Raw genomic sequence first — 13,816 nt, 5'->3', positions numbered from 1 at the left:
CAGGATGCCGCTCGCCATCCCTCCAACCAGGACCCCCAGGACCCCAGCCAGGGGCCAGCACCAGGTGAGGCCCCACGACGGGCCTCAGAGACACAGGCCCCAACCCGGGCTCCACCGGGGAAAAGAGCTGACAAAAACCAAACACGTTAACAACTATGCAAAGAGAACTGACACAAGAAACAGGAAACGTGCTCCTGGGGCCACATATTGACAAGTGGACAGGTGATGACAAAATAAAATAAAGTCCCACATTTGTAGAAAAGCAAAGTTTATATAACAGAATGTAACATGACTCATTTGTGCACTAAAAAATCCCTAAGGAAACACACTGAGTGGTTGACTCTGGAAGGTGGGAGAACGGATAACATTTTTCTTTGTACTGACTCAAATTTAAAATGTTTTCATCCATGAACACTATTGTGTAAGCAAATATGCTTTTTAAAGTATTACTAATTTTCTAAGACAAAACTCACTAAAATAGCAACAAATGCCTATGTTAAAAAAAAGATCTTAAATCAATAGTCTAACCTCCCACCTTAGGAAACTAGAAAAAGAAGAGCAAACTAAACCCAAAGCAAGCAAAAGGAAGGAAGTAATTAAGATTAAAGTGAAGATAGATGAAATAGAAGACTAGAAAAACAATACAGAAAATTAACAAAACAAAATTAGACTCTTTGAAAAGATCAATCCATGGGTTAGATTAACCAAGAAAAAGAGAGAGAAGACTCAGATTACTAAACGGAAATGAAAGAGAGGACATTATACTACTAACCTTACAGAAATAAAAAGAATTTTAAGAAAATAATACAAACGACTGCAGGCCAGCAAATTAGATAACTTAGATGAAATTGACAAATTCCTAGAAAGCCACAAACCACCAAAACTGTGTCAGGAAGAAAGAGAAAATCTGAATATACCTATAACAGATAACAAGATTGAATAAGTCATTTTAAAACTTCACACAAAGAAAAGCCCAGGCCCACACAGTTTCCCTGGTGAATTCTGCCAAATGTTTAAGGAAGAATTAACATCAATCCTTCACAAGTTCTTCCAAAAGACAGAGCAGGACATACTTCCTAATTCATCCTATGGAGCCAGTATTACCCTAATCAAAACCAGACAAAGACATCATAGGAAAAGAAAACTATAGACCAATATCCTTTATGACGATTGATACAAAAATCCTCAACAAAATACTAACAAACCAAATCCAGCAACTTATAAAAAGGATTAAACAATAACCAAGTGAGATTCATCCCAGGAATGCAAGGATGGTCCAACATATGAAAATTAATCAATATATTTAATTATTGATTAATGAAATAATATTTATATTAATAAAATAAAAAACTACATGAGCATTTCAAAAGGTGCAGAAAAAGCATTTTATAAAATCTAAAATCTAAAACCCTTCCATAATAAATAAAAACACTCAACAAACTAGTAATAGAAGGGAACTTCTTCAACCTGATAAATGACATTTACAAAAAACCTACAGGAAACATCATACTTAATGGTAAAAGTCAGCAGACAAGGAAGGGTGTCCACTCTCATCACTTCTATTCAACACTGTAGTAGATGCTCTAGTCACAGCAGTCAGGCAAGAAAAGGAAATAAAAAGCATCCAGATGGGACAGGAATAAGTAAAACTATGTGTACTTGCAAATGACATGATCTTGAATGTAGAAAATCCTAAGAAATCCACTAAAAATCTATTAGAACTACTGAACAAGTTCAGCGAGGTTACAGGATACAAATCAATAAAGTTAATGCTACTTCTATACACTCACAGTGAATAATCTAAAAATGAAATTAAAACAATTACATTCACCTAATAGCATAAAAAATAAACAAATACTTAGGAGTAAATTTAATAAAAGAAGTACAAAACTTCACAAAACTACAAAATATTGTTGAAAGAAATTAAAGAAGGTTAAGTAAAGGATAAAACACCCCATGTCCATGAACTGGAAGACTTAGTTTTATTAAGAGGCATTACTTCCCAAATTGATCCACAGGTTCAATGCAATCCCTAACAAAATCCCTGCTGGATTCTTTGTAGTAATTGACAAGTTGCTTACAAAAATTCATGTGGAAAAACATTGGGACTGGCAGTTTGATGTGCTGAGCCCTCGAGCATGGGACTTGCCCTTATGAAGCTCATTACCACAAAGGAGAGTCTAAACTTGTATGTAAAAGTGCCTAAGAGTCTCCCCCTGAGTACCTCTTTGTTGCTCAGATGTGGCCCTCTCTCTCTCTAACTGAGCCATCTCGACAGGTGAACTCGCTGCCCTCCCCCCTACGTGGGACCCAACTCCCAGGGGTGTAAATCTCCCTGGCAGCGCAGAGTATGACTCCCGGGGATGAATGTGGACCTGGCATCGTGGGACTGAGAGTATCTGCTTGACCAAAAGGGGGATGCAAAATGAGACTAAATAGTTTCAGTGGCTGAGAGATTCCAAATGGAGTCGAGAGGTCACTCTGGTGGGCATTCTTATGCACTATATAGATAACACCTCTTAGGCTTTAATGTATTGGAATAGCTAGAAGTAAATACCTGAAACTACCAAACTCCAACCCAGTAGTCTGGACTCCTGAAGACAATTATATAATAATGTAGATTACAAGGGGTGACAGTGTGATTGTGAAGACCTTTGTCTAGTGTATGGATGAGTGGAGGAATGGGGATAAAAACTAAAGGACAAATGGGGTGGGATGGGGGGATGATTTGGGTGTTCTTTTTTCACTTTTATTTTTTACTCTTGTTCTGGTTCTTTCTGATGTAAGGAAAATGTTCAGAGATAGATTGTGGTGATGAACGCATAACTATGTTATCATACTGTGGACAGTGGATTGTATATCATGGATGATTGTATGGTGTGTGAATGTATTTCAATAAAACTGAATTTAATAAAAAAAAATTCATGTGGAATTACCAGGGACCTAGAATAGCCAAAATAATCTTGCAAAAAAGAATCAAGTAGGAGGATTCACAGTCCCCAATTTAAAACTTACTGTGAAGCAACAGACATCAAGACACTGGCACAAGGAAACACATCAAGGCCAACAGAATAGAACTGGAAGTCCAGAAATAAATCCAAACATCTTTGGTCAACTGATTTTTGACAAGGGTGCCGAGACCATTTGACAGAGAAAGAAAATCTCCTCAACAAACAGTGCTGGACCCACTGGCCATCTACATGCAAAGTAATGGGGCTAGACTTCTACATCATACCAGATATGAAAATTAACTCTATGTGGATCAAATGCTACAAGTAAGAGCTAAAGCTCTAAAACTCTTTGGAGAAAAAATAGGTTCCAATTTTTGTGGTCTTGTTGGGGTAGAATGAGTTAGGTACCCCAATAAGCATATGTTCTTACTCTTAATCCACATTCCTGTGGGTGTGAACCCACTGGAAACAGGAATTCTTGAGGATGTTATTTTTAGTTAGGGGGTGGCCAACTGAAGCAGGTGGGCCCTAATCTTGGATTACTGGGAGCCTTATAAAGAGGACCCAGAAGTCAGAAGGTGGAGGAAGGAGAAGACACCGCACGTGATGTGAGGCAGATATTCAAGCCAAGGAACCTTGAGGGTTTTAGCAAGACAGCACTGGAATAGTACAGACTTTGGAAAGAAAGCAAGCCTTGATGATACCTTGATTTGGGACTTCTAGTTTCTGAAACTGTGAGCCAATACATTTCTTTTGTTTCAGTCAACCCACTGTGTGCTATGTGGCATAGCAGCCTGGCAACCTTGGGTTTGGCAATGGTTTCTTAGATATGACACCAAAAGCCAAATGACAAAAGAGATCGATAAGCTAGACTTCATCAATTTTTAAAAATTTTGTGCTTCCAAGGACATCCATCAGGAAAGTGAAAAGAGAACCCACCGAATGAAAGAAAATATTTGTAAAACATATTGATGAAAAGGGACTGGTATCCAGAATATATAAAGAACTCTTACAACTGCACAACCAAAAGAAAAACAGTCCAACAGAAAACAGGCAAAGGATACGAATATTTTTCCAAAGAAGATATGCAATGGCCAATAAGCAAATGGAAAGATGCTCAACATAATTAGTCATTAGAATAATGCAAATCAAAACCCCACTGAGATAACCACTTTACACCCAGAAGATGGCTATGTTAAAAGAGACAGACATTAACACATGTGGGTGAGAACGTGGATGACTGGAACCCTCATCCGTTGCTGGTGGGAATGTAAAATGGTACCATGCTGTGGAGGACCGTTCAGCAGTTAGCACTGCCCCAGAAAGCTAAACAGAGTCACCACGGGACCCAGCAATTCCGCTCCTAAGTATCACTCCCAAGAGAAAAGTGTCCACACAAAAACTGTTAAATAAATGTTCACGGAAGCCAAAATGTGTAAACAACCCAAATGTTCATTGAATGGTGAATGGATAACCAAAATGTGGTCTGTCCACAGAGTGGAATATAATTTGGTGATCAACAATAATGTACTAATGATCCACTCTTCGCATGGACGAACCTTGGAAACATTAAGCTAAGGGAAAGAATCAGTCACAAAAGTCCACATTTATGTGAAATGTCCAGAAAAGGCAAACCTAGAGACAGAATATTGGTGATGGTCGAGGGGTGAGGGATGGGGAGGGGGGGTGACTGCTAATGGGTACCGGGTGTCTTTTGGGTTGATGAAAATGGTCTAAAATTAGATTCTATAAATGTACTAAAAACCATTGATTTATACACTTTATGTGGGTGAACGTCATGGTATGTGAATTATGTCTTAATAAAGCTGTTTCAAAAACCTCACTATGTAAGGTTGTTCTCCCCTTCCGATTTCTGGCAGGGCTCAGAGGATGAGGGGGTGCCAGTGACATGTGAGGGGGAGGCGCTGTCAGCAGCCGCCCCGGCCACCCCCTCGGCCCACCCCGGATCTCTCGGGGGATGGCTCAGCTGCCTCCTGCCGCCCCCGCCCCAAGTGGGCCCCACAGACCCCTTCTACTTCCCGCTGCGGGAGGGACGGAGAGTTAACGCCCCACACGCGGGGACAGCCCCCCGCCCATCCACCCCTCCTTGGGCGCCCTGGGGGCTCCCCCCACTCAGCTCCTCTCCCCCGTCCCCCGCCCGCCTCCTGGGCCCCGCTCTAGCCCACCCCGAGCACCACACCCCGGCTCCGTCCCGGGGCCCCCCACCGGGCTCCCACCGTCGATGTAGGCCGGGATCTGCCCGAAGAGCATGAGGTACGAGTGGTAGACGACCCCGCGGAAGATCCAGTCCACACGGCTCTCGTTGTGGATGAGGATGGCCTGCTGGGCCACGCCGAAGGACACCACCCACACCACCAGCAGGAAGAGGAAGAAGAAGATGTCCTTCATCTGCAGAGACAGGACATGCAGGCTGCACCCCACCCCACACACTCCCAGCCCAAAGGGCTCACCCACCACCCCCAGGCAGACGCGGGGAGCGAGCAGCTGCCCAGAGGTGAGCTCTCGGGCCAGACCCCCAACCCCTGGTCCAACAAGGGAGCACCCTCTCAGTGCGGGGCACCCCAGGAGGTGTGGAGGGGAAAGCCGCAGGAGCCCCGAGACTGGGAGGAGCTGGGACACTCAGGCAGCAGAATCAGGGAGGGCTTCCCAGAAGAGGCGACATGCGGTGGGAGCCCCGGAGCAAGGCCGGGGGCGAAGGAACCTCGGGTGCCTGTGAGCCCCTCCCCTCGAGCCCCACTCGGGGTCCCCCTCACCATCCGCTTCACCATGATGATCTTGGGCCCCAGCGTCCTGCTAACGGTGAAGATGTGCATCAGCCGGAGGCAGAACACGATGAAGTCCAGGGACAGGATGATGCGGCCGGGGTACAGCAGCGCCGGCAGGAGCCTGCCCGGGACAGAAGCAGGGACACGCTCAGCGCAGCTCACCCAGGTGGTCAGCAGTGGCCCCGGAACCCGGGCAGCCCGAGCCTGGCCGCCGGGGTCACCTGCCCGTCTCTGGTCCAGCCCCAATGGCAAGGGGCTCTGTGGGACCCAGACCCCGGCATGATAAAAACCGGGTGTGAGGTCAAGGAGCAGACCTACCCTCCCAGCACCCCCAGAGAGCACCTGCTCCTCTTTAGAAAGGCCCAGAAGCCCAGCTCAGGCAGGGCAGCCACGTGGACGTCCCAGGAGGCCCGGCCAGGTCCCAGGGAAGCAGGCCCTGGCATCATAGACACTCGTGGCCTTAACGGGCAGTGAACACCGGGGGCAACCCGAGGATGGAAGGCTGGGCCACCTGGGGGTAACTGTGGGCACCCCTTGCACGCAGACAGCGTCCTGCAGTTTATAGCTACTCTCGGGAGCATTTCCTGCTCTGGATCCTTTCCACCAGCCCAAGGGCAGCCAGGACGCCGTCGTTGGGAGGCCCATGGGACAGACAACAAACTGGGACCCAGGGGAGCTGCACCTCACAAAGGGTCCCCCAGTGGTGGGGGCTGCCCCCAGCCGGGCGAGCGGAGAGAGGGCAAGGGTCCTGCTAGTGGCGCGGGGCCTGGAGGACTAACTGGCTCGGGTCAAGGATAGGGGCTAAAGATCAGGCGGGAAGGGATGGGTTCCCTGACAGCCCACGGGACCCAAGCTGCTCACCTGCACGTCAGCCCTGCTATGAAGAGCAGGATGGCGCCAAGGTCCAGCTTGTTCCAGAAGTCGCTGAAGTACAGGGTCGCCACCTTCCGCAGCCCAAAGCCGTCCGGGTTGTACAGGAGCTACTGGGGAGATGGCAGCTTGTGTTACTGCACCAGGGCCAGCTCATGGGCGCTTGGGCCCCTTTGTGGGGACGGCTTGGTCAGGGGGGTACTGGGCAAGATGCCCCTTCCATCACTCCAGAGTCGGGGCCAGGGCCAGGGTCCTCAGCAGGCCCCACACCCGCTCGGAGCTAACCAGTGGTGGGTAAAGGCCCCCTGCCCTCCAGCACCCACCAGCCTTCCCAAGAGGACCCAAGAGGCTGTCAACAAGACGGGGGGTGAGACCCCCATAGGGATCTGTGGGAGCCCCTATTGCCCTGCCAGGTGGGGGGTCAAATGCTGTCCTCCTGAACCAGACCCCAACCTGGCAGCTGGAGGGTGCAGGTGGTGGATGTCCAGGGGGAGGTGGCCCCCTTTTTGTCCTGGAGCTGCCACAAGTGGGACTGGGGCTCAGGCCTGTGGGGGCTTCCCAGCAGCAGAAGGGGATCCGGGGGAGAGGACAGCTGCCAGCGCAATGGCCCCGCGCCCAGCCCCAGCCCTGCACTTCTCGCCTGGTGCCTCCCCCAGCCCCCCCAGGCTCCCCAGGCCTGGGAGCGGCCTTCACCCCTGGGGAGTCCCAGCCAGGCCATCTCTGTCCCTCCCCAGCCCCAGGGTGTGGTCAGCCACGTGCATGTTCATCTGCCGCCAACAGGTGCTGCACTGGGGGGCACGTCGGGGACACTCCTCCCCAGAGAAGGAAGGTGACACCCCACCCAAGGGCCATAAGTCATGTAAGTGCCTGGGGGGGCAGAAGATGAGGGGTCAGGAGAAGCCGAAGGGGCAGCGCACACTTGTGGATGGGGAGGGGGAGGGCGCAGGGGGCAGGTCGCCTCCCGCCCGGGGTCTTGCCCACCCCAGTGGGCTGCGTCAGCTCTGTGAGGACGGGAACTTGGCCAGGGGTCCCCAGTGAGGAGGTGGGTGAGCTGGCTGCCCCCAGGGCCAGCATGTTCCCCAAAGCCCTGGGGCTACCTTGTCCCCCAGGGCGGGCAGGAGGGGCAGCCAGGGGGCGCGGGGCCTGGAGGACTAATTGGCACGGGTCAAGGATGGGGGCTAAACATCAGGGGGGAAGGGATGGGTTCCCTGGAACTCTGGGGGGCAGGGGGTCGGGAGGAGGGTCGAGGACTGGGGGGTGGGGGTGGGGGTGGGGGAAGGGGGCCAAGGACCGGGGGCAGGGACGGGGGGAGGGGAGAGGAGGGGGAAGGTGGGGTGGGAGGGCTAAGGGGGAGGGGCGGGGCGGGGGTCCCTAGCCCTCTGGGGGGCACGCCGGGGGGCCGCCCACCTGCCGCGTCTCCTCGCACCCCAGCGAGAAGAGCCAGGCGTAGACGACGAGCTCGCGCCGCGAGGGCACCGGCTGGAAGTCCACGATGAGCACGTAGGCGAAGAGCCCGAGGAAGGCGGAGTAGGCCAGCGCGTTCCCCAGGAAGACCACCACGGGCGCCAAGAAGAAGGCGCGCGGGCGGCCCGCGCAGCCCCCCGCCCGCAGCCTCCTGTCCCTGCGGGGCAAGGGGGCGAGACAGTGAGGGCCGGGGACCCTGACACCCCACAGGACGGACGGGGGTCCCCGACAGCCCACGGGATGGACAGGTGACCCCAACACCCCATGGGAAGGATGGGGCACCCCAGCACCCCACGGGAAGGACGGGGCACCCCAGCACCCCACAGGATGGATGGGGGTCCCCGACAGCCCACGGGATGGACAGGTGACCCTGACACCCCACGGGACGGACGGGGGACCCCAATACCCCACGGGAAGGACGGGGGACCCCAGCACCCCACAGGATGGACAAGGGACTCCAATACCTCACAGGACGGACGGGGATCCCGACAGCCCCCAGGACAGATGGGGAACCTCAACAAGACCCCACAGCACAGCATGGGGACGCTTCACCCCACGGCACTTCTGCCTGACCTTGGTGACCCCAGGACCCCTGACCTGGGGTGATGGCAATGCGGGGGACGGCACGGGAGGGCGCGGGATCCCAGGGGGTCCCAAGGTGCTCAGGCAAGCCTCCAAGGGGGCTGGCTGGGGTGGCAGGTGAAAGGCGCAGCCGCAGGGGCTGGCTGACTCAGCCCTGCGCTCCCCGGGCTCTAGGAAGGTGCACCCCGGGGTCCCGCTTCATCCTGCAGCCCCCTCCCCTGCCACTGCCGGCCCCACCCCTGGAGGCACAGTGCCCCCCAGCCCCACTCAGGCACGGATGGGGCACCCGGTGCTGTGCGAAGGGGCTTGGTGGGTGCTGGGCCAGGCAGGGGTCTCCACAGACACTGGGCTGAGTCAGGGGTCTCCGCGGGCAAGGGGTCCTCACTCAGTGGGCGGAGCCAGCGCCACACCCCACTTTGCTCAGCCTCTGGGGTTGCCTGGGGTGGTGTGAAGCCAGCCTGGCCTGGGGTCCCCCTTCCTGTGTCCCCAGGGGCAGCCACACCTGCCCAGGCTGCGAATGAGCCGCGGCCTCGATGTGCAGCCCCGGGAGCAGCACAAGGCCATCTGCCCCCGTCCCCAGGGAGCAATGGGTCCCAGGACCCCAGGGCTCGGCCCCTCGTGTTGGTGACCTGCTGCGACCCTGGGCCCCTCTGCAGAAAGGGACACCACAACCCTGCCCCAATGCGGGACACTGTTATCGAGTTCCGACTTGGCGGGCCTGGGCCAGGGGAACTGATCAGCCCCTAGGAAAGGTAGTGGGGCAACGGGTGGTAGCGCCCTCCACGGCCCCCCGGGCCTGAGAAAGTGGAGCCGAATGCAGGCCCCATTTCCTCACCCCAAAGTACAACCGTTGGGGAGGGCTTGCCGGAGAAAACCCCCCCCCGTGCCTTACCCGCACCCTCCACCCTCTTCGTTACCGGAGCAACTCCCGCCCCTTTTCAAACAACCTCCGCGCCCTCTCAGAACCAATCCAAGCCTTTAACCCCTACAGCTACCCCGCCCTCTAAACCGCCCGATATAAGCTTGTACTCTCCCCTAATAAACTCTCTTGGCTTCTTCACCCTCAAAGAAACGTGTCCCGCCTGTTCCTTCTCGCCGCCCTCCACACCTTGCACGCCTCCGCCGGGGACCGGGCCCAGTCCCCCGCCTCGCCCTCGCCTCCGGGAAAGAGCCCCCGCCGCCGGTACCCTCCGAGCAATCCTGAGAGCCTAGGATTTAGCAACCGGCCGCCACCCCCCCCCCAGACGAGTCAACTGCGACCGCAACTGGCGCCCAACGTGGGGCAGGTCCTCTCCACGCAGCGGTCCAGTAAAACAACCCGCTCGCCCGGACGCCTCTCCAACTCCCCTTCTCCTCGCCTGCAAGGTAAGGGCCGCCTCTCCCTCGCCGCTCCCGGAGCCGCCTCTCCCTCGCCGCTCCGCGTCAGGGGCCGCCTCTCCCTCGCCGCTCCGGAGCCGCTCCTCCCTTCCCCAATTATCCCGGCTGCCTCTCGTCCTTTTCTTCTATGACCCCCATTCCTCCTAACGCTCTCCCTCTTTCCCTCCATTACTCTGCTGTAGTCCTCTGTGTCTTTGTTTCTTTGTTTGGCACCGTGTGCCTCTTTGCAACCGCCCCCCCAGACTGCTCTCGCTACCAGAGGGTCCTGCTTTCTATTCTCGCCGTCTCCTTCGGCCTCGCGGCCACGGTCTACCTCATTTTCTTTACTCAATAATCAACCCCCCCTTTTTTTTCCCCCTCCGCTATGGGTAATCGTCTATCTGCACGCCAAGCACCTCAAGTTCGCGCTCTGGCGGGTCTCCTAGACACACATCGCTGTAAGGTGTCTGTCCGGCAGCTACAAGTATACTGGGACCTCCTGCTGCCCTTTAACCCATGGCTCACCACTTGCCATCTTTGGGACCCTGTTACTTATAATCGCCTTATTGATCGGGTCACCAACGCCATGGAACATGAGAGCAAGCGCTTCCCTCCCGGCTTGCTCCCCACCTTAATAACCGTCCGCTCCTGCCTTCAAGGCTCCCTCCCCCCTGATCGAGGCCCCATTAAATCCAAGGAGGCCCTATCAACCCAGTCAACAGATTCAGACAGCGATACTAATGTGGACCACGATTCGGACACAGAATCCTTAGTCGAGCAGATTAACAACGCGCTCGAAGTCGCCCCCCAAAAACAAAGCAATACTAAGCCTCTCCAAAATGGCGAACTTCCTCCTTCTTCTTCCACTGAGGGGAGGAAGTGCTCTAATGATGACGTCAGCCCTAAGCCAGGCCGGAAACCGCATGTGCTTTACCCCGCCCTTTCACAGGGCGGAGTTAGTCCACCATCTTATGCCTTAGGCCCCGCCCTTTCACAGGACGGGGCTAGTCCGCCATCTTATGCCTTAGCCACTCCCACCGCGCCGCCATCTTGCGACGATTGGGGCCTCCCACTTCCGCCTCCCCCTTCGGCGAGCTCCCCCTCGGAGCAGCTACCGGCAGCTGCCGCCACTCCTCCCACCCTGCCGACTAACAACCCCTGGCTGCCTTCTACACCTCAAGGCAACCCTTGGGACAACGCTCCCCCTACCCCCACTCCCGTGCCAGGCCCTCTGCAAGCGCGTCCTCCTTTCTCTCGTGCTTTTCGCTGCTTTCCTCTTAACCTTACCCCCACACCACAGAAACCGTACGACTGGTATCGCATTGACTCAGATACTATCAAGCAGCTTCGCAGGGCCGTCAAGGAAGACGGGTTAGGTAGCCCATATGCTTCCCAATTACTACAGGATATCGCCATGGACTTTTGCCTCCCCCAAGACTGGGCCTCGCTTGCCCGTACCATTCTTAACCCCGGCCAGTTTGTTGATTGGCGTGCTCACTTCCAGGCGGAAGCAGCTAGGCAAAGCGAGCAAGACGCAGCCACTGGAGTCTATCATCACCCCGAAGCTTACTTGGGCACGGGAGCGTTTATAAATGCATCTGCCTATATTAATGCACCTGCCACCTTTTGGCCTATCCTTCGGGGAATTACCTTGCGAGCGTTTGCCAACTGTTCCGCCTGTCGGCCTAATAAATTCACCAAGCTCTTCCAGGAGCCGAGTGAGCCTTTCGCCACCTTTGTCTCCAGAGTCGAAGAAACCTGCGCTCGAAAGGTAAGTGATCCCCAGGCCCAATATTACATGTGCCCATCCTCAAATCCTGAAAAATCGTACTGCAATTCCCCCAACAAGTACTACTGTGCATACTGGGGGTGTGAAACATTAGCCACTAATTGGAAGCCTCCTGTTCCTAATCAATACCTTACCTTAAGGTGGGCCCCTCCAGGGTACAAACTCCCTACTGTTAACTGGCTCGGCCAAGAAAGTGAGGGATCCTGCACACATCTTAATCTTACAGTGCAGCTCCCCACTGATCCCTCCTGGTTACTCGGTCAAACTTGGGGCTTCAGAATCTATGAGAAAGGAGCCGACCGAGAATCACTTATTCTCATAAAAAAGGAGGCTGCAAACCAACCATGCCAAAATACTGCATTAAAAACACCCTCTGGCATCGGTCCCAACCAGGTCCTTAACCCCCTTTATCCACAGCCCTCCAGCCGCACCTCAGCTCCAACCAGCCGCACCTCAGCTGCAAACAACGCATCGCCAACCCCACCACCCCAACCTTTTCTACCCCCCTCTCATTACTCCTCTCCCCTCTTCAGCCTTATCCAAGCAACCTTCACCTCACTAAATGTCTCCTATCCCAATCTTACCTCCTCTTGTTGGCTTTGCCTCTCCACCTCTTCCTCACTGTATGAGCCCGTCGCCTCCAACCTCTCCTTTTCAGAAAATGCAGAAGACAACCCCTCGGAATGCAATTGGAATACCTCAGCCGTCCCCCTAACCTTTCATTCAGTCTCCTTTACAGGAAAGTGCATCCGCCCTCGCTCAAGTAACTCTCCCAACCTCACAGCCTGTGCCAACTACTCATCTCCCAGCAGCTCTGCCAAGTTTCTTATTCCTCACAACTCCTCCCAATGGCTCTGCTCCTCTACAGGACTTACCCCCTGCCTTAACGTGCAGACCCTCAATACAACTCATGAAACTTGCCTCCTAATTGTCCTTATCCCCAGGGTCCTATACCACAGCGAGGAAGACTTCTTCCTCCGCCTGGAAAGAACTGCAGCTCCTGCCCCACTGCAAAAGCGAGAGCCCATCACCGTCCTCACGATTGCCTCCCTCCTAGGTCTTGCAGGCGCTGGCACCGGAATCGCTGCATTAGCCAGTCAAGGCTCCGCCCTAACTCACCTCCGGGCGGCTGTTGACGAGGATATTCGTCACCTACAAGACGCTATTTCCCATCTTAAAAATTCTGTCAATTCCCTCTCTGAAGTCGTGCTCCAAAACCGCCGAGGTCTCGACCTTCTTCTCCTCAAAGAAGGAGGCCTTTGCGCCGCCCTAGGAGAAGAGTGCTGTGTATATGCCAATTCCACAGGTCTCGCCGAAGACAGCCTAAAAAAGGTCCGAGAGGGACTAGAACAACGCAAAAGAAACCGTGAAGCCACCAGCTATTGGTCCCACATCTTTACCCCCCTCCTCCCATACCTCCTCCCTCTCATCAGCCCCCTACTAATGATTATTCTAGCTCTCACCCTAGGGCCCTGCATTATCCGCAGAATTGTCCAGCTTGCTAAGAACCAAGCCAATGCTGTCTTTTCATCATTTGTGCAAGTCCAGTATCAACAACTTGCCTCCACTGAAGAAGCTGACCCTCCGCAGCGTCGCCACCCTCGTCCATCCCGCAAGCAGCGAGGCCCCTCTCGAACGCCCGAGCGCCGCACCAACGTCGAGCTCCAGCCTCTCTAACTACCATCTACCCCTATCCCTTCCCCCACCTCCCCTTTCCCTCATCCCTTGGCGGATCTCTCCGGTAAGCTTCTTCCTCTAATTAGAAAAAAAGGGGGAAATGCGGGACACTGTTATCGAGTTCCGACTTGGCGGGCCTGGGCCAGGGGAACTGATCAGCCCCTAGGAAAGGTAGTGGGGCACGGGTGGTAGCGCCCTCCACGGCCCCCCGGGCCTGAGAAAGTGGAGCCGAATGCAGGCCCCATTTCCTCACCCCAAAGTACAACCGTTGGGGAGGGCTTGCCGGAGAAAACCCCCCCCCCGTGCCTTACCCGCACCCTCCACCCTCTTCGTTACCGGAG

At 54.2% G+C, this 13,816-nt stretch overlaps 1 protein-coding gene across 1 annotated transcript in view; it reads right to left on the bottom strand.

Annotated features, from left to right (window-relative positions):
* The window catches only part of LOC119524953 (transient receptor potential cation channel subfamily M member 2-like), a 53,525-nt gene that overhangs the window by 14,935 nt on the left and 24,774 nt on the right, over positions 1-13,816 (bottom strand). The window contains 4 exon segments of the mRNA XM_037823688.1: positions 5,189-5,360; positions 5,726-5,858; positions 6,599-6,717; positions 8,015-8,228. Of these exon segments, the coding sequence (XP_037679616.1) occupies positions 5,189-5,360; positions 5,726-5,858; positions 6,599-6,717; positions 8,015-8,228 (638 nt within the window).

This window comes from Choloepus didactylus (genome assembly GCF_015220235.1).
Source record: "Choloepus didactylus isolate mChoDid1 chromosome 23 unlocalized genomic scaffold, mChoDid1.pri SUPER_23_unloc10, whole genome shotgun sequence".
Lineage (NCBI taxonomy): Eukaryota > Metazoa > Chordata > Mammalia > Pilosa > Megalonychidae > Choloepus > Choloepus didactylus.
This window is presented reverse-complemented; position numbering and strand designations above follow the sequence as displayed.